Source organism: Vidua macroura, chromosome 8, assembly GCF_024509145.1.
Source record: "Vidua macroura isolate BioBank_ID:100142 chromosome 8, ASM2450914v1, whole genome shotgun sequence".
NCBI lineage: Eukaryota > Metazoa > Chordata > Aves > Passeriformes > Viduidae > Vidua > Vidua macroura.
Window position 1 is genome coordinate 17,922,130 of NC_071578.1, and position 20,059 is coordinate 17,942,188.

The window sequence follows — 20,059 nt, forward strand, 5'->3', positions numbered from 1 at the left end:
CCATGCATGGCCAGCCTACAGCTGGCCTCTTCTTATACCAAACAAAGACAGGTTGATGTCTAGAATATTGGTGCCATTTGTGCAGCTGCCCAGGCTGCACAGTGAGTGCCACTGCCAGCTCTAGAACAGGGAGCAACTGCTCTTGGCAAAGACAGGCTTCATGGAACGGCTGAAGGAGGAGGCAATTTGCAAGCTATTCAAGATGCTTACCAGGTAGATGAAAACACAGGTAGTGACCTTCTTTCACAGCTCTTAATCACCTTTACCATGGTTCAGTAAAGCTGTATTTGCAGTTGACAGAAATCCAAGTCTTGCTGTCCATGTATCCAAATCTCAGCTAATTTCTAAGGAATGTGCAGAAGGAAGAAAAAAGAAGTAGTACACTGTTGTTGACAACTGACCTTTCCTCTCAGGAAAAATAAAGATAGGCACAGTTCACCTTTGCTCCATATTTTGATTTGAATATTGGTGTGTCTTGGCCTGTTTTCAGTGTATATTTCCCTGAGCACAGAAAGATTAGTATTTGACTCACCAAGGCATGCACGTGGAGGTCAGAAAGGAAGACCAGACAGGTCATCTGTGTAGACGTAATGCAGACTTCCTTGGATGCCTGCATCATGAGCTTACATCTAATTACTGCATTTTCAACAGACAATTACCTCACTCACTCAGGAGATCAGGCCAAACCATGGAGGGGCTCTGGTGGGGACATGTCTCAGCATGGGAAGGAGGGAAGGAGGCTGTTTGCTACAGGACAATTTGCTCATTCAGCAACGTAACTCAAAGGAAGAGTCATTAGCTAAGCAGTGTCCCATAGGAAGAAGAAAGTTGATAGTGTAATTAAAAGAATGGTAAAAACCTGTGTTCTAGTCCAGATTGCTCCTAATGATGCTAGCAAGTCTCTAGCACCAAGATTTTGGCATACAGCTGTTCCTCATGTGCAGCACACATGGGGCTTCATTCCTGCTGTGCTGTCCAGTCTCAGTGCACTGAAAATCAGGGAATTCTGCTCAAGGATGTGTTTGGTGGTATGAACAAAAGAGCTTTCAGGCCCATAATGTCCTTCACATTCTTCCTGGCACATCTCTCACCCATTCAGCATGTTCAGGACGCTGCTCTGCCTGTGTGACTGCTCAGCCCTTCTGTATGTGAGGTAAAGTATTCAATCTCTTCACCAGGTCCAGGAGGAGCAGAAGGGAGAGGGAGTTCTCAATTTAGCTCCTTTCAATTATGCTAAAATGTTAAAGAGGTTGATTTTTCACAGTTTTTCCATCCCCACTATGGACACAAATGGCACTTGAATTTATTACACTGTAGGTCTCAGCCTTCATTTACTACAAATACTCACTTTTACCATAAAGGGAGATTGTGGAGGTAAATCCTGAAGTAAGTCTAATATACTGAACTTCCAGAGAGTGTAAAGACAAGGTTAAAAAGAAGACAGAAAAGAAGGAAAATGTTGACCAGCCATGTCAGATCTTTCTCCTCACCTATTCCATACATTTTGCCTGCCTTATTATAAAGAAAAAGTCAGAGATAGGAAACATTGCACCATAACACATGTTCACAGTGGGGCTGGATAAAGGTACCAGCATCAGGCTGGGAATTCCAAACTTCACTTTGCGAACAAAATAGCATTTCAAAAGGCATGCATACATTTTAATACAAATTCAGGGAGAAGGAAAGAGAGAGATATTAATATTCTTTCATGTCAGTGAAGAACAAAAATACTGGGACATACTCATTTACCTGTTTGAAGCCCAAGTATTTTTTATCTCATGATACTAAAAATGCAATATGTTATTACTAAGCTACACTGCTCTTTGGCATAATCAAGGCAGTTTTATTTGCTAAATAATATTTGTGAACTACAATGTATTATGTCAAATTCAGTATCTAAAATAACATTTTAAATACAAAAGTTTTCCCAAGACAAATAGTACAAAAATCTCATTGTCTATGTGCATATCTGTCAGTTTTTCTCACAGCTTTGGGGTCCAGTGTCCAATTTAAATTATGCTTGACTTGCAGGGTCAGTCCAACAACTCCCTTAAGATTCAGTCCCCAACCAGAGGCTTCCAGTTTCTCTGCTTCTCTCATGCTCTGAAGGGTAAATTTTCTCTCCATCCAAAGGGTTGAAAGACCAAGAAATCTTGGCTATTTCTTCCTATCCATCCACAGACCAGCAAAAGAGTCTTCCCCAGTCATCACCAACTAGGAGCTTTGAGGAATTTCTTGAGAAAGAAAGAAAAAGACAAAGAAAACCATGTTTAAGAAGAAGACACAAACAGGATCAAGGCTTTTCCTGTATGTGCAGCAATTAGGAGGATGTAATATTCAGGGGAGTACATTGTCTTTAAAGTTAAAATTGAAGACCCATGTTAGAGAATAGTCAGAGTTTTGGTACTTCAAAGATTGAGCTTAGAATTGGATCCAAAATTTCCTGGAATTCAGTGGGTGAGTTGGGGACAAGTTAACCAGATCAGAAGCTCTTACCCTTCTCTGAGATTCTATGAATGTTAAATAATCTGCTGTCCAGATTCAGAATTCAGACTTGTTAGCATGATATCCTGGGTTCAGCCAATGAAATCTCTGCTGCATGCAGTGCCACCAATGATAATGAAACTAATCCTCACCCCAAATGTTCCCCCTTCCAATGCACATCAACATCACACTAACTGCTCGAAAGATGAGCATGCAGAACACAGGAACATTTTATCAACTGTCAAAATTTCAAGACTTTCAGAGAAAGAGACAGTAAGTGTTTTACAGTACATCACAGCATCCTGGAGTAGGAGATAACAACAAATATTACGGCCAGATGACTGCGGGAGGGGCTTGAGTAAACTAAAATACTGCTGGCTGTGCAAATGGAGAGGAGTTGAATGACAAAGTTGTCCCTCGGCCAAAAACTTCCAGTTCACATTTTAAGGAGGTAGTATCTCCAGCAACTCCTAAGACAGGAGTTATTTCTGTGCTGCAGAGATGGTGTAGCAGTGACTAAGTTTTACAACTATTCTGGCCAAAACCTGCTATTGCTCCGAGCTTGTCTTCTACCTATCCAATGACTCCCCCAACATCATTCATTAATGCACCTAGCCAGGCCAGCTCCTTGAGGGGCTGCTTTTGGCTACAAGAGGTCCAACTGAGCTCTAAAAAGTCCCAAACTGAATGAGCAACAGGAGCCCAGCCCCAGGGCCCCTCTGCTGGCAGTGGCCCTACCTGGACACGGCCAGTGCCGTCACCGCCGGACTCGTCCTGCTCGCCTTGCCAGTCAGGGCAACGCTGGGATTCAGTTCCCGACAGAGAACAAGATGCTTTCCACACTTGTTACCTGTTGTGTGGTTTAAAAATAAATATTTAGAAAGCGTCTAGGGGGCAGCATGGATGACATTGTTATTATTTACGGTCAGCAAGTTGTTAAGTTGAAAACAAATATATTTAATCTTGGCCTGTGCTGTTGCAAAATAGGCCCATCCCAATTTAATTTGTGGCTATGATAGTTACATGTGCTGACGTGCGGCGGTATCAATTGTGTGCTAAATTGGATTTGTGTATTATTGCTTTCTAAATTGCATGCCTAGTTCAGCAAAATTGTTCATCAGTTTTCACTGGCTCTGTGCTTAATAAGATGCCCCACAATACTTTGCTGCCAGGATATAATACAGCCCATAATTGCCTAGTAAAAAGAAATTACATAAAGCCCTGGTATTATCAACTTATCTAAATCTGCTCATAACAGAACCAATAATTAAATGCTGTGGACATTTCACATACACACACATACATACGCACACCTAACAACATAACTCAATCACGGTTACGCTGGCCTTTCTAATGACTGTGTTTCATATTAATTTTATTTTCTTTAATGCTCAGAATAAGATGTGGGAATATTTGGTCATTTAAAATAATTCTGTAGTCATCTGAATAGGTTAAGGGAGGATGACCTTGCTTTGATTACACCTTTCAACTCTTTATTAAAGAATGCTGTTCCTATATCCATCTGAAAACACACAGCCTTATGTTCATGTGCAAACAGGTGTTGTCTCTACACATCACTGGATACCTGGGATAGGCACAAATCTTTTATGGACCTCTTGGAAAAAAAACACAAACAAGAATGTTCTGCTGCGCTCCTATGGATGGCTTTTAAGTCCTCATTTAGAAAACTGCTTAAGATATATATTTTACAAATAGCTAAAATATCAATCTCTTCAAAAACATGCATATGGAATTATGCCTGGAAAGACCTGCCATGGGAAGTTATAGACAAGAACTTCAGAAATTCTTTAATCAAAAGAGACTTTTCTATAGGTAAAGAGAATCCACAAAATGACTACAGAATACCACAGGGATTTTGGAAAGAATGTTAAGTCTTTTGCTTTGAGTTATTGACAAAACAATCTTCGATTAGAAATGAGAACAAAAACAAATATGAAGTTATCACATCCAGACTATCTCACATCTGGCATCTCAGGTGTTCTTACACCTTTCCTAGAAGCATCTGGCTCTGGATACTCTGAGGCATGACAAAAGGTTTGATAAGCATCTGGTTAGGCCATTAAACATAAAGAGGCATATTGGAAATATTTTCACATAGCAATCTAAGCAATGCTGATGCCAAGTTCCATGAGCAGCACTTCTGAAGATCTCTGTGGTAATGCCCAATTACTGTATAATATCTTTTTTTTTTGCAGATGTTACATCTATAGCTCTATATTTATGCAAATTGCATGCCTAAAATTGAAGTAACAGAGAATGTCTGTAATGAGGACCACAGCAAATAAGTGGAGTAAATTATACATAATAACACCACAATTCCTTTCTCTTAGAAAAAGCACTGGGAAAAGAAGAGAGCTGTGCTATTTAGGATGTGCCTTTAAAGATTTCTGACAGGTTTCAGCTCCTGTAGTTGTTAAAACAGAGAATTGAGCTTGAGTTGTTTTTAGTTCCAGTCAGCACCATAGTCCCACCATCTCATTAACCTCAGCTCTGTGAGAACTCCATGGTATCAGCTTCAGCTGCACACAGCCTTGAATAAACAGTTCCAAGCACTAGGGCGTGCTGCTGGCCTCCCACCAGTTTGAAGGACCTCTGACTTCTTTTAAGGTGGCAAAGACAACAAACTTCTCTGTTCCATCCCAGAGCAGGATCTGGCACTGCCTACTCTGATGTGGTGCCAAGATGCTTTAGTACAGACCATCAGCAGAGCTGCCAAGGCAGTGGACTTTCTGGAGCCAGGACTATTTCCAGCCATTGGTTTCATGGGTTCATGTAGAAAGGTGGCCTTCTGAGGTTGTCAGAATGCACAGGAGAGCCTGTGAAAAAGCCTTCAGCTTCATCCAGGTGTGCCCATGAGATGGCTGGCTCAGGTGTGCTCTCTGTCTCCAAGGTGGGGCAGTTGCCACCCACCACTGTTGCTGGTCACAGTGAGACTGCACCAGTTGCCCACACCATCTCCCCTCCACACCATGGTGCTCACACCCCTCTCTTCCTCCTCACAGCCAAACAAGGCTTGCAGCACTGGGTCACGCTGCAGTTCCAGCCCACACTGCGGTCATACCTGTGCCACCGGGCTCTTCCATCACACCGCTCTGCACTCTCAGTCCAGCACCTTGCTCTGCGGTGTTGCTGTATTTGGTCTTCCACAGCTGTGCCAGTGATGGGGGGAAAAATGGAAAAAGCATGGATTGTAACAATGAGAGAAAGATTCAGCTCCTGCTTCCCAGCAAGGGAATTGGACTTCTAACACCAGGATTTTGCAGCTGTCTTCCTTTCTGTCACTGTCCTGGAGGGTGTCACACTGAAAAAATGCATGCAGGGAGCTGGTGGGGTTGCAAGGCTGACATGCTATCAAAAATCCCAGTAACCCAGGAAGTTCACCTACCATACCGGAGGCAGAATCAGCAGTGAATTCTTACTAATGAGAAAGTAGGACTTAACATACTGAGCTGTGAACTCTCAGAAACTATATTCAAACATGTTTCTGAGGAGTGATAGAATTTTTGCTTTCAGAATCACCCCAAAATGGACAGCACATTTTCAAAATTCTCCATGTATCGCAAGAAGTCCTCTTGTCAGGAGGACAAAAGTTGATAGGAAGCCAATATTTTACTCTGATTTTTATTTTCTGCCCTCTGCTGCACTGTTAAGAAAGCGGCATGGGCTTTTAGTAGCTCTGTCCCTCCATTTAGAATAAAAAAATCTCTACCTCTGGTCTACAATGAATCAGGATTCCTTTTCCTCTCTCCCATCCACCTACCCTCACCACTCCATCTGTGCTTCCTGTGATGATGATGCTGCGTGTGTCCCAGTCCATCACTTCAGCAAAGCAGCAGCAAAGAATGTGGCAGGTGGGGCTGGCGGCAGTGCTGGTGCTTGCAAGGAGCTGGCCATTGACTGTCCACAGGTACAGGCAGGATCCCGCACAGGAGACAATGTCACCCTGTAACAGAGCAAGAGGCAGTGTCTCAAAGTCCTACACTCATCCTCCTCCTAACTTTTAAATGCTGATTAGAAATTGCTGAATTGCTCTGATGTAAATTCTGACCATTGTTTTTCCACTGGGCAGATGATATAAACCAGACAAAGTAAAAATCACTTTTTTTTTCCATGAAAAATTCTGATACTTTTACATCACAGAAACCTGAAACAACTCTCTCAAATTTAGCAAGATAATGCAGAAAAAAAACAGGTTTTTTTTTTTTCACATTTTTAAATGAAAATATTTAATGAAATGTTCCCTTTCTGTTTTCCATAAAATCCAGGGCTTTAGTAAAAAAAGCAGACTGACAGTCTGACCCAGCTACCATCAGTGACAGGGGCTGTGCACAAGCAGTGCCTAGCACAGTTCTGGGCTAGAACTAGTGCTCTTATGAGTTTTACAAATAAGCATTCCCTGAAACAAGGACCTGCTTAGCTACAAAGCCTTTGGTGATTTCACAATCCTCCTCTGCCCCTCACAGGGAGCTCACTGTCATCGCATTTCTACACCGTGCTCTGCACTTGGCCAATGCCCAGCTCTGCATCCAGTGACCTGCACTTGTGATGCAGAAAACATCCTTTGCATGGCACCTCTCCCCTCCATTCCATGCAGGTGCAACCTTATCAGAGGCTGCTTATAAGGAGCAAATGCACAGGTAAGTCCTTCAGGAAATACAAAGAACCAAGAGCCAATGCTGCAATTGTAAATGATCTAATCAAGAGTGCATTTTGATCAAGTTATTAGTTGAAATTCTACATGACTTTTCTACTCTTGATCCGTACTAAGAATCAGCTAAATAGAACCTCGTCAGTGAAGTCATCTGATTCTGAGAAAGGACAGTGTGCCCTTAAATTAGCAGCATGCATCTGGTTTAAGTCAACTAACACCTTACTTCACCCCTGCCTCATTTGGGGCCATGGCTCTTCACACTGCTGAGCAGAATTCTGGAGATAAAAAATGATAGCATGTTCAAAACAGGCCTGCCAATAATTCAAGAGATTAAATTTCAGCTAACTTATCTGCATGAGAGTACATGATGTCCAGGCATTGGGCAATAATCTACAATGCTTTTCAGGTCTGGATCAGGGATTTAAAACTAACTGAAATAATTAGTTACAGTAAGCTTTTACAATCCTCCTCAGTTTATGAACTTTTGGGGACAGTTCTTATTTTGTGTCTATGCTACACAAATACCATGAGGTTTGGATCTATAGATGGAACTTCTAGGTGCTCAAGCAACTCCAACAATCACATAATGAAGAGATGTATAGGGTTCTTATTTCATTGAAATTATATTTCCTTCAAAACTTTGCTTTGAACCATTCTGAATTTTTCAGGAAAAAACTCTTGCTACCAATCATGTAATTTTTTGTCAATCAAAACACTGTAGCACAATGGAAACACTTTGTTTCTATTTTCATGTAGCTTTACATAAATATATAGATAAGAATGAAACAAAAATTACATTTCAGAATGAACTGTTCTGTTTTGCTAACATCAAAATAATTTTTTCATCCACAAAATATGGACCTCTTTTTTTTTTTTTTTTTGAAGCTTCAGTCATACTTTTCTAAGGTTTTTCCTCTATTAAATGAACCTTTTGATATACTATTATCCAAACAACTTAACCATTTGCACTCCAGTAAAGTGGAGATCAGTCATTTGGATCAATCACCAGACTGTTCCTGGCACAGACTGTCTCATTTTTAGACGGTTCCAGGAGAGCAGATACCGACTGAAAAGGCTGCTGTACTGGCTGGTGCAGAATGCAGAAAACTCTGTCCCTTGGGGATCTCAATCAGCTCTGTGCCAGCCCTCCCCTTCCTTTCTGAATGCTTGGCACTGCTTCAGCTCACTTCCAAGGGACCACCAAGATACTCTGAACTGGCCTGCTGAGGCCACTGGCCACTTTACACTAACCAGGACTGCTAGGACTGGGGGCTGAGCTGGCACTGAACAGACAACTTAATTCCCACCCTCCAATTGCTAGCCATCAGACTGCATGGTTAATAAAGCTCTGATATGAGATGATGTTTTGGCACAGACCAAGTACAGAATATCTGCCTGGTTTCTTACTGCTATGAACTCAATTTTGCTTTTGTACAATATCCAGGACTGGATTCAACCTTGAATTGTCTGAGCAGCTGAAACCCTGTTCCAGGATATTAGCAGAGATTTAAAAAAAAAACAAAAAAACAACAACAACAAAAAAAAAACCAAAAAAAACCCCAAAAAAACCAAAAAAAACCAACCAACCAAACAAACAAAAACAAATAAGAAAGCAACATTTTTGGGAGGTAAAAGGTTGGGAGAAAAAAATCTCATCCAGAGTGTTTACAGTAAAATCCAATACAGAATATTTTCCTATCAACATGAATGCAATTCTGGCCAGGCACAGATCTCAACAGATTTATACCCACTGCTATCAGGAGCTCTCCCTGCACCTGGGAGAAGAAAGGAAAGGAAAAACCAACATTATCACTGCAAAGATGTAAGGCAGTTGTCACCTGAGATGGCAGACTGCAGTCTAACGTGTCTCAGATGCATGAATGTGCAGCTCAGATGTGACTCTGCTGCAAGAATGTCAGGAGAAATTAATGAAATAACAGGGGCAACAAGGTTACGGGTGAGCCAAATCCAGGAGGTACTAAGGTAATACTTCATGCTCCATAAACTAAAAGTTGTTTAATCCTGCTATCTATCTATCCACAGATGCTTCTTAGCTACTTAGCTACTCAGTCTAAGATGTTGCTTTTAGTGCTCGCCTCTCATCATTAAGAACACTATTAGCAATCTCAGTAGAAAGAAAAAAAATCAATGTATCAGACTCTCAGGATGTTTTTATGTTGGGAAAAGCACCCATTACATTATCATGAAATGTTCATGGATGCATCAGAAGAAAGATGATAAATGAAGATCTTACTGTTGAATTGTTGATGGCAACAGAACGGAGGCTTTCCTGGTGGGCAGGAAGCTGGGTTATGAACGTCAGCTGGTTCAGGTCCCAGATGATGCAGGTTCTGTCATCGGATCCACTCACAAAGATGCTGTAGGTTACAGATGCAGCAAGGCAGGTCACTGCCTGAGTGTGTCCATACAAAGCCTGGTGGGGAAAATCCAACCAATAAACCACAGCAGATGGTGGGTGATTTACTAGGGAACCACAGTCCTACCTCATTTCCTTAGTAAGAACAAGCAACCTAGTCATTCTTTGGAGAACAGAAGAGGGAATGAGGGGGAAACACCAAAGGACATGACAGAGAAACATCCTTGTCCTCAACTCAGTTGAAGAAAGCTGAGAAGAGGGAATGAGGGGGAAACACCAAAGGACATGACAGAGAAACATCCTTGTCCTCAACTCAGTTGAAGAAAGCTGAGGGTCCAAGAGATGATATGACTTGCCCAAATTACACAGTGATTCAGGCCCCTTGGCCTACTCTTCAGATTCTAGGACAGTGCTTTGTGCTCAGCAAGAAAATAAAATCATTTTTCACTTCACTCCATGCAGTTTTAACTAAAATTTATGCTTGGAAATGTCTCAATATTTAAAAAAAACTTTTTGAAATACAATTTATCAAGATGTAATTCAGTAACCTTCTGAGTCTTATCTTTCTGTGGATCTGAACAAGTATTAATAAATTTCTAATATTGGTTAAGAGAAGAAACAGCATTTATGGAGAATTCTTGCTTTAAAGCCATGTAGGAATTCCTTTCCCTTTCATCTGTACACAACATTATTTTTGTTGATATTTTATAGGTTCAGAGACATAAGGAGTGTCCAGTTAAACTCAGCCGTATTTAAACAGTTTCTTTAAAAAAGAAACAAGCTTTAGGCAACTTAACAGCACAGATAGCATGGATTGAAGTATGCTGCTAACAATTGTTTTATTCAGCATTCTCAAGTGACAGCAGTGTACATTTCTGCTACATAACCACAGTAAATGAAAGTAAAACCTGTAGTGCAACAGAGAAAGTCCTTCACAGCTTTCCTAAAAAGCCTTTCATGGCTCATTTTTTAGCTTCCTTACTGTGAAAAGTCAGACCTACCAGTTTCATTTTTTGATTTTCAAAGGAAATGCCTATTACTTGCTGGCTTTCTTTAGCACATTATTAGCACATTTCTAGATTCTGTCTCAGTTGAGCTTGAAGCAAGGGAGCCACATGTACCAGATGGCTTTTCTGGACACACCTCACCCTCTTTTCCAGCACATGACTGTGAGACTGAACTCTTGCTGGCTAGCATGTGCTGCCACTTGCCAAGGTCACCAGGACAGCAGCAATCAAACATCAATGCACTGGTGAAGAAGCTGAGCTGCAGCAGGCTTTGTATTGCTGAAGGTGACCCACAACTGTGAGGAATGACTTTCAGCTTGGGACTTATTCCATTCATAAGAACTGTCAACTATAAATAGTGGTGCAAAATTAGGTCTCTAACTGTGGTTTTCAGAAGTCAGAAACACTCTCACCTAAGCATGGAAAAGAAGGCTCAGTGATAGCTTCACTGGCTGTGGAACATAGTTTTTACAAAGGACTGAGGATAATCAAGTGCCCATACTTGAGAACGGTGCAAGACTGCTGCAAAAAGAGCTGGGACAAGGCAGGTTCAAGGGTTCAAAATTTCCTCTCCTTTCTCCAAAGCATAAAAGAAAACATATCTAGTGTGAAAGCATCCAAACTGCCAAATCAAGCCAAGCTAAGCTCCTGCATAAGTTTCACTAAAACATTTTTTCTCCTTCATTTTAACCCATGAAGAACCTACTCGGCAGTGAAACACTTTAAATACAAGCTGAGTGTGGAAGAGATGGATAGACCTGCATACAATTACACTATCAGCTTCAACCCAGCAGTCTCAATGCACATTCATGAAAAAAAAAGTCTCTTGCTTTTGGCTCCCTACATCTTTTCATTATCACTCTGCAAAGACTGACAGATTTTTCCTTAATGGGAAAAATCCTGCAGCATATTTGCATAAAGATCTTGAGGCCTGTCTCCAGGTATTTTAACAAATATCAAAGGACAAAAAAGATGGCCAGCTTCACTGCAAGAATGTTTAGTCCATGAAAACTTATACTAAGTTTGACCATTCAACTTAAGTGGCTGACAAGGACATAGAAACACTACAGATATGTTCCACACCTTCCTGAGAGGTCTGTGAGGCAGAGAACACACCTTGCTCAAGTGTTTCGCTTGGCCCAGAAATTCTAGCGACTGGATCGCACAGATCCCTCTGCTAGTAAATTGCATGGATCAATACTGAGGCAATTATGCTCAATCTTTAGTGTTCCTCAAACTGTGGAAGCAGATCCCACTAGAGAGGCAAAAGCTACTTTTTCTGCAGAAATATAGTTTCTGTACTTTACTGCATTCCAAACCAGAATGTGTCAGTCTCATGAGACAGCTGGTAAGTGAATAGCATCCACTTTATAGCACGTAAGCTGTTCTTAAGCAAAGCTCACTCTCTCAGGAATTTTTTTTTTGTTCAGCAAAAAAAGCAGCCACCATGAAACAGTGAATTACATGAAAGCAGAAAGTAATTCACTGGAAGACATTTAGAACCATAGTTCAAGTTTACGTCCAGTCCAGACAGTCATAAAAAGGAAAAAAAAACCTCTGCTGGCAAAGTAAAGGAAAAAATACAAAATTTGTCATTGCATGATCTCATACCACTTTGTGGATTTTGGGTAATACCAAATTAATCACAATGGAACACATCAGCAAAGCTGATTTTAGATTGTTAAAGAGAAAGACATTATAATGCAGATAAAAGACAGCCTCTTTGGTTGCCTGAAACTCAGACTGATACCCTAACTGGTATGGTTTAGATGCTGATGAAAACGATTGCTTTTGCTTTTCTCTACTGCTAGTTCTTCCATTTCTGTGTTCATGTCCTCCTTTGGAATAATAATCAGCTGGATTAAAAGGTCATTAGATCTTGTCTCATAGTTTTGTCTTCTACAGCATTAAACATCATAAACCTCAAAAGAGAGGCTGCTCTAAAACAGTTTTCCCTGCTAATTTCAACACAAATTCCAACAGGAATTTCTGACAAATGAAGATCTAAATACTTCTCTGGCATTCCAGCAGACAATGAAGTTTTCACTTCGTTTAACAATAAATAAAATATCTTTTGGCTTAAGGTAGGAAGAGCACTGAAATATCATCTGAATACCCCTCCAGAACAAACAAACAGAAGAAGCTTCTAACACTTGGAGACCTTGGTGATCAATGAACCCTTTGTCTGCCTAAAAACAGCAGAGCTTTTTAATCAAGAGTATCTTCATTGCTTTAGGGAAGAAGGGCCTCATGCTACCTTCCAGATATGATAGTAGTGTACTCTAGTTTTACTTGTAAAGCTGAGAACTCACCATAGCTGAACCACACAAATCTTGCATGAGAATTCAATTTTGTAAATGAAATAGCATGTATACTGGTGGTTGGTGACTATAGATGAGCTCTAAATCAACAACCACTTCAAGGCTTTGGATAATGAGGACAAAAACTATAGCATTCTTATTGGATGCATCCCTCCCTCACACAGTGACAGATAAACCTTTTACATACTGAATTCAGGCTGAGAAAAAAGAATGCACTTCAAGAGAGGAAAATATGCCTTATCTTCATTATTTCTTTTATCATTATGAACTTTGAAAATGCTACTAAAGGGAAAAAATCCACCAAGTGGCACTCATAACTATGAGCTGTTGGTATAAGGCATATTATCAGCTCCTGCCCTGATACAGGCTGTCACATGATACTGTTTATTACTGGTTTTTTCCCTGCCTTCTTATTCAACAAAGATGTTTCTTCTGACAATCATCTGAGAGATAAAAACCTTATCTTCTGGGTTTCATCAGGTTTCCATTGCAGAAAAGCCACAGTACTTACCTTACTCAGGTTTAGACATTTCACTTTGTCCTTGACCAGGGAGAATTCCCAGACACACACAACTGAGCTTGTTCCAGATGTGATTATGGTAGTTGCTGAAGGAGACACTGCACAGAGGCACTTTCCCCAGTCTGCCATGCACTCAAATGTAGTCACATTCTGTACAAGAAAGCATCTTTAAGACAAATTCTCATCTGGCGATACCATGTATTTATTATTACCAAGTGGCAGATTTAATTTTTCAAAACTGACCCTCCATATTTTAAATCTAAGAAAGAAAAGCTCATCATAACCAGTCTCTATGTGAGCACAGCTGTGAACATATGGATGTGCACAGGCTGTGGCTGCATGCAGCTGTGCCATCTTCCAGGGACCAAACAGGAATGCTGAACAAAGCTCAGTATCTCATGTCTTAGGAGATCTGGGTCCAATTCCTTTTGGGCTACACTTCATACAAACTTCAGGAAAGCTCATTCTGCCAACCAGATTGTAACAGAAGGCAAACATTCCATGTAGATTAAAAAGAAGTCTCAGGCTGTGATGGCCACTGCCAACATAATTACTGCCAGGCCCTGCAACCCTCCCAAATTTGGATTGAAAAGCCAAAAGACAAGAATTCCATTCTGTGCTCTGTTAGCAGCACCCAAATCAGTCTAAAGCAGTGTCAGGTCTATTACACACTGCTACAATCACAGCACAAGCACCCTCCTGCACATTCTGCATTAGCTCTCCCCCACACAACTGGGACACCACTCTGGTGGCAATGATTCTGATGGACTTGGATGGCACAGCTACAAAACCCCTGCCACAGACAGAACAAACCTTTACTTGCTTACAACAAGGACTAAAGTTTCTTATAAGCTCATGTTCAGCGGCACTGCTGACCCAGAGAAAATTCAAGTTGGACTCCCAACTGTTACTCACAATGACTGTGTAATCACACTCACCATGCTCAGCGTCACCTTAAGTTTTGAAGTGACAAACTGAATAATTGATGCCTGCAGCAACACTATGAACTGCTAAGCACTGATTTTATTAGAAAGGGAGCAGAAATTAAAATATATCTCATGGCTTTTTCATTTCCATTGACTTTGGGTATGTCTGTAAAAATATAATGAATGCCACTTGCACAAATATCCGAGTCAGTATTGTGCTGAATTACTTGTTATGATATTCTGGTAACTAAGCTAACTCAGAATTCTTTGCATAGCGTTGTCCCAAATACATCCAAAAATCAGTGTATTTATGGCAGAGGAAGAAACGGGATCTGTCAAGTGCCCTAACAAGCAGTGTGATGATATAGACCATTTATTTTTAACAGCAAAGAAGTGAGAGTATTAACTTCATTATTTTGAATGGCTATGCTGGAGCCAGAGGGGAACTGACAGATGGTTCTGTCTTAATTCCAGCAGAAATTTCTGCACAATGAAATTTCTAATCAGTGACCAGGAGACCTTGTGTTGTCCTTATGACCCATGGACAACACAATCACTGGATGGAAAACTTGAGATAATTTAGAGGTAAATGCTATGTTTTTGAGCAGTTTACAATCATTTCACACTATCTTGCATATCCAACTTGAGATTCCTCAAGAAGATTGACTGTGAGAAAGTCCTGTACAGAAACCTCTGAAATCAGCTCTCCAACAGCCTCTGAAATCGGTGCCCGAACCAGTCAAAGACCACAGCATATAACTCATTTCTTGAATTCTTAGAGTTTTTCTTACTTACCTTCTCAGATCCATAGGTGCCAAAGCAGCAGGTGAAGTCCTCAAATCCCCAGCAGAATGTTTTACTCCAAAGAGGAGGAATCAAAATTTTATTTTTTTCGACAGCCAGAATACCTTTATCTGTATGAACAATGTGCCCAATAGCTCCCTTGGGATAGTCTGGCAAGACAGAGAAAATATTTAATTCTGTTGGGTTTAGAGCACTTATGTTAACTTTTCTCCTTGCACAGCTTGTGTGGTGAGGCTGGCAAGTCTCATATCTGGGCTCAATGCTGTGGCCAGTCCCACAGACAGAAATCCACTCTGAAGCTGAGATTCCACACACAATAGTGGAAACACTCCTCTCCAGTGCACAGAATAAATGCATGTGCAGAGGGTGACTTAAAAAAAAAAATTGTTCCAAATTCCACAATAGGAGTTTGAAGAACTTTTCAGTGCCCACTCCTAATACAGGGATACAAAAATCACAATTGGCAGAAGGGATCTTAATTGAACTAACTCATACAAAGCTGTGTGACTACTTTTGTGATCTTGAAAATCTTAGATTCATCTTATCCAAAAATTGTGTACTTGTTAGCTCAGAAAATGGAACACAGCCCCTGCAGCACCTTTTATGGTAACTGGTGAGAGCTTCAGATTTTGCAGACTGCTCACAAAAGGAGGAAGAATTCCACTTGAGTGAAGGAACATCCCAGTCTCTCTTCCTGCTGAACTTTTCCCTTGAGCATTCCTAGATGGATGTGGTTTCGTGAAGAGCTAGAACAAAGGAATGTCATTGAAAGATAAATCTCTATTTGCAAGACCATGCAGGAAAAACACCTGTTTAAATCCTTAATCACAGACTCCAGGACTACCATACATTAACCTCTTAATTAAAATAAAATCTTATGCATACTATGGTCTCATCAGAGAACATTCCTCCTTCAGAGAGACAGAAAGCTAATCCCAACAATTCTGGTCAAGAAAGAAAACACAGGTGAGACTTTGAGCTGGGTTTTAGTTGACTATACCCATTCCCAGACTAGTGATTACTTGTGTGACCGTACTGAAGGAGCAGAACCCAGAGCTGATGCTGCAGCTGTATGTCATACAACAGGAGCAGCATGGCTAGAAAGTGGGGGTGCACACTGATGTAGTACAAAGTCTGGAAAAGCCTATAGCTCATCTATCAGCAGATTTACAGCAAATTATGTTTCTGATTTAAGTTACTGTTATTGGTTTCCAGTAAAAATACTGCAAGATCAAGATAGATTGTGTTCTCTACTCTCACGATAAAGTGGTACCTGCTTTGGTATCTGTCCAAAGTTGCTGATAAATCCGAGGATAGTGCCCTTAATCAGAGGATCTTTAATGTTGTTGAGGTCCATCTTGTCTCCATAGAAGTAAGGGTGATAGGTGTTAACTGCCTCCACTGCAGCTGAGCCATGCTGCTTGTGGCCAAAAATAAGGTCTATCCAGCGATGAAGGTGTGCACTGACATAGTCACTTTCCAGTGCCTGAAATCAAAGCAAAATGACTTAATTTGCCAGACTGTATCCATTACAAATGCATTACTGCTTTCCAATCCTTGCTGGGGACAAATTCTCTGCAAGTCAATCATCACACTTTCAGTTTCTCCAGTACCACGATTCTCAGCACAATCTCATAAAATACTAAAAGAGATTAAACTGGACCCCCACAGGAAAGAGAAGACAAGGTGCCACATGTTTGACTTAACAGACACCAGGAGCAATATCCTCAGAGACAACACAGGTAGGTTCCACAAAGCAAAATCAAAGCATTCCACAGATCTTGGCACATGGATTAATAGGATCAGAATGAACAATTACTACTGGAGAAGACTGGAAGAGATGCTACAAGGTAATATATCCACCTAAATGTGAGTTCCATAGAAATCTCAATGCAATCACAGAGGAAAACTTGGGCTTGGAAGACCCAGACAGCAAGTTCATAAGCAGGGGACATAAGTCCAAGCTGAACCTGTGCCCACCACCAGGTTAGCCAGTCTTACCCGTGAGGCTTCACTAAATACTACTGCTCCTGCCATCACCTGCCTCACCAAACTTTTGTGTGTTCCCAAACAGCCTAGCCCAATGATTCAAACAGCAGTGTCAAACATTATTAAAAGCACTTTCCTATCTCTGAATCATTTGACTGAGTAATCCCTGATGTTCAGTGAAAGGTCTTCCAAGCAGACCAGCCCACCCAAAGCACAGCAGAAATAAACAAACTAATGGGATCCAGAACAATGGCTCATTTCACAGAGCAGACAGTTGCCCAGTGCAGCTGGTGTAAATGACCGTGCCCACAGCTATAATGATCACAGGGCAGCTCACAGAACAAGCACAGTGTACAATCTGTCCCTGAACAGACTCAGAACTCATTCTTATTAATAAAAGCAGTTAGTCCATGAATTACAAACTGTAAATTTTGACTGGCATTCCTGCCAAAGCAAAACAGAAAAACTAACAGAGCTGTAACTGTGCAGCCTCTCAGAATTTCACTATGGCAAGCCCAGCCAGGGAGGGAGAACTTGTGGTTTAGGGAGGAAGTAAATACATTTATTTAGTGGACTAGATTCCTAACTTATTAAGCATGAAACAGGAAGCTGTTCAGAGTTTTATGTCAAGAACAATTATTTGTTCTCATATTGTTGAAAGCAATAGTCAGACCTCAGAACAGTGTCAACCTCAATCTGTTTTATGCACCAAACTCATTGCGAAGCCTCCTAAAAATGGCCACAATACCAGTAATTAGTACCTCCAGCCTTGTGGATATCATCAGAGGAGACAGAAACCCTCATGTTTCAGAATTCAAGATCTCTGACTCTTCACTTAGGGTTAGACAAAGTCTTTCAGGCAGGTTAATTAAGATTTCTTGCACTCCCCTGTGTAGTACCTAGTATCAGTTATGGTTGAAGAGACAATATTGCAGTGACTGTACAGGAAATCTGATCAGGTCTGGCAAATTATTAAGAACACAAGTCTATCAACATGATCTTTCATTTGCTAAGCTATTCCTATTTGAGATTTAAATTATCAGCTGTGCCAATGTTATTAAATAGTACAGCCCAGTGGAAGCAGTTCTGTAAACAAATGGTAGAGAGCACCCAGTATCCACATTAAATACACTCTGGGGATTTTACTTCCAACTAAATCCAGATTGCTCCTGCAGGCTGAATGATACCAGCATCTGGAGCACACAACTGGAGTGCAGCTTTTCTTTCATTTCATCCAAAACAAATCTAGTTCACACAATCTGAGCTCATTCTACAGTGACACTAAACCCATGCTATGCAGCGATGACTGAAGTTTGATGTCCAAATTGCACCATTACTCTAAAGCACAAGGTAAAAGCAGATTTCTCCACTGTATCCAAGTGCCTTTGGAGCGTTCACCATAACACAAGCAGTAAGGAGTTCAGTCGTTTACACTACAAACAACCACAATAGAATAGACAGGATGTGTTTTTCTTTAAAAAGCATCAGGATGTGTGTTTCTTTTTCTGTGTTTTTCTTTAAAAGGCATCAGTGTAAAACTGCAGCATCTTTCAGTCATACATGGCTTTTTTTCTGCAGCATAGCTGGAAGGGAAGGACAGTTTTGCCTTTCCCATATTTGGGGACCTGGAAAACAGAGCTTGAGCACCTTGGAAAGATCACAAGACAAAGCAGCAAAAGGAACCAGACAGCCCCAAAACCTCCATGCCTTCCATGGAGCCACTGAGGAATATGAGGGAACTGTTGCATATTTGACCTCAATGGCCAAAACCAATTTGCAGTAGTTAGGAGACAGGGCATTCACTGGACTCAATTCTTCATTTTAGCAAGCACTGTACTTCCAGCAGCATGTCTACAGTGCACACAAAACTTAGATGAGGATCTCCTTCCTCCTAGTAACTGTGGTTATGTATGGGCACTGACATTCATCTTTCAGTGTGAGCAGAGCTCTGAGCCTCTTAAGTCACTCTCTACACAGCTTCCGAGATGTCTGTCTCAGTAATGCCTATTACTGTGTATGTACAGGAAATTAAACATTCTGAACATGGCTTTTAATCTCCATTTCAGTTCTTTGGCAAAAAAACTATGGTAGAGAACTGCATTTTCAAAATGATTGAAGACAGACTTTTTAGTAGGTTATCCATAACAAGAGTTATCCATTTCAAAATAGGGAAAGCAGCAAGATAGAAATTTAACTTCCTTTAAATATATTTTAGCATTATTCTTCTGACACAGATTTAAAGTGTTCAGGTCATAAATTCAAAATAGAAACTAAACAGAGCCTCTTAATCTCTTAAATGAAAAGATGAAATATCTCAATGTATAAAAAACAGTCACACTATATAAGCAATAGTCATTAAACAAACAAACAAACAAAACCCAAAACAACAAAGGCAGGATTACTGCACAAAAAAAGTAGGCAAGCACAGGCTCAGATCATATCCATGTTCACTCACTGCAGTAACCTGAGCATTTGTAAATGAAACCAGAGTTGAACTAGCTCTCTCTCATATTCAGTCATTCACAAGCCAAAGAGTTTGTGGCACCAGGAACTGTGGCTGCCAGCCTGGTCACAAAGAGAGAAACAACATTAGTTTCTCACAGTCCTTGAGAAGAACAGGAAAACAGAGTAGAAAAAACACCCCCTGCAGGTTGTTTATACGAACAAGTTATCACCATTCCTAACACTCCGTAAAGTTCTCACAAGCCACTGTGAGAAACAAATGTCGTTTCTCTCTCTCTGACCAGGCTGGCATCCACAAGGAACCTTCCAGTACTTAAGGGGAGGCCTACAAGAAAGCCAGAGAGGAGCTTTTCACAAGGGAATGTAGTGACAGGAAAAAGGGGAATGGCTTTAAACAGAGAGGGTAGATTTACATTCGATATTAGGAAGGGATTGCCCACTGTGAGGGTGCTTAGAATTTAGAACAGCCCAGAGAAAATTGGGGATGCCCCATTCC

The 20,059-nt window shown here is 40.8% G+C and overlaps 1 protein-coding gene across 1 annotated transcript in view; it reads right to left on the reverse strand.

The window, feature by feature from the left end:
- Positions 1–1,699: 1,699 nt before the first annotated feature.
- WDFY4 (WDFY family member 4) overlaps positions 1,700–20,059 on the reverse strand; it is a 113,408-nt gene continuing 95,048 nt past the window's right edge. Inside the window, exons 53-61 of the mRNA XM_053983638.1 lie at positions 16,385–16,597; positions 15,710–15,857; positions 15,103–15,260; positions 13,373–13,531; positions 9,411–9,590; positions 6,266–6,448; positions 5,567–5,654; positions 3,223–3,334; positions 1,700–2,234 (exon numbers count right to left, since the gene is read on the reverse strand). Of these exons, the coding sequence (XP_053839613.1) occupies positions 2,168–2,234; positions 3,223–3,334; positions 5,567–5,654; positions 6,266–6,448; positions 9,411–9,590; positions 13,373–13,531; positions 15,103–15,260; positions 15,710–15,857; positions 16,385–16,597 (1,308 nt within the window). The 3' untranslated portion in view covers positions 1,700–2,167. The remainder of the gene's footprint in view (positions 2,235–3,222; positions 3,335–5,566; positions 5,655–6,265; positions 6,449–9,410; positions 9,591–13,372; positions 13,532–15,102; positions 15,261–15,709; positions 15,858–16,384; positions 16,598–20,059) is intronic.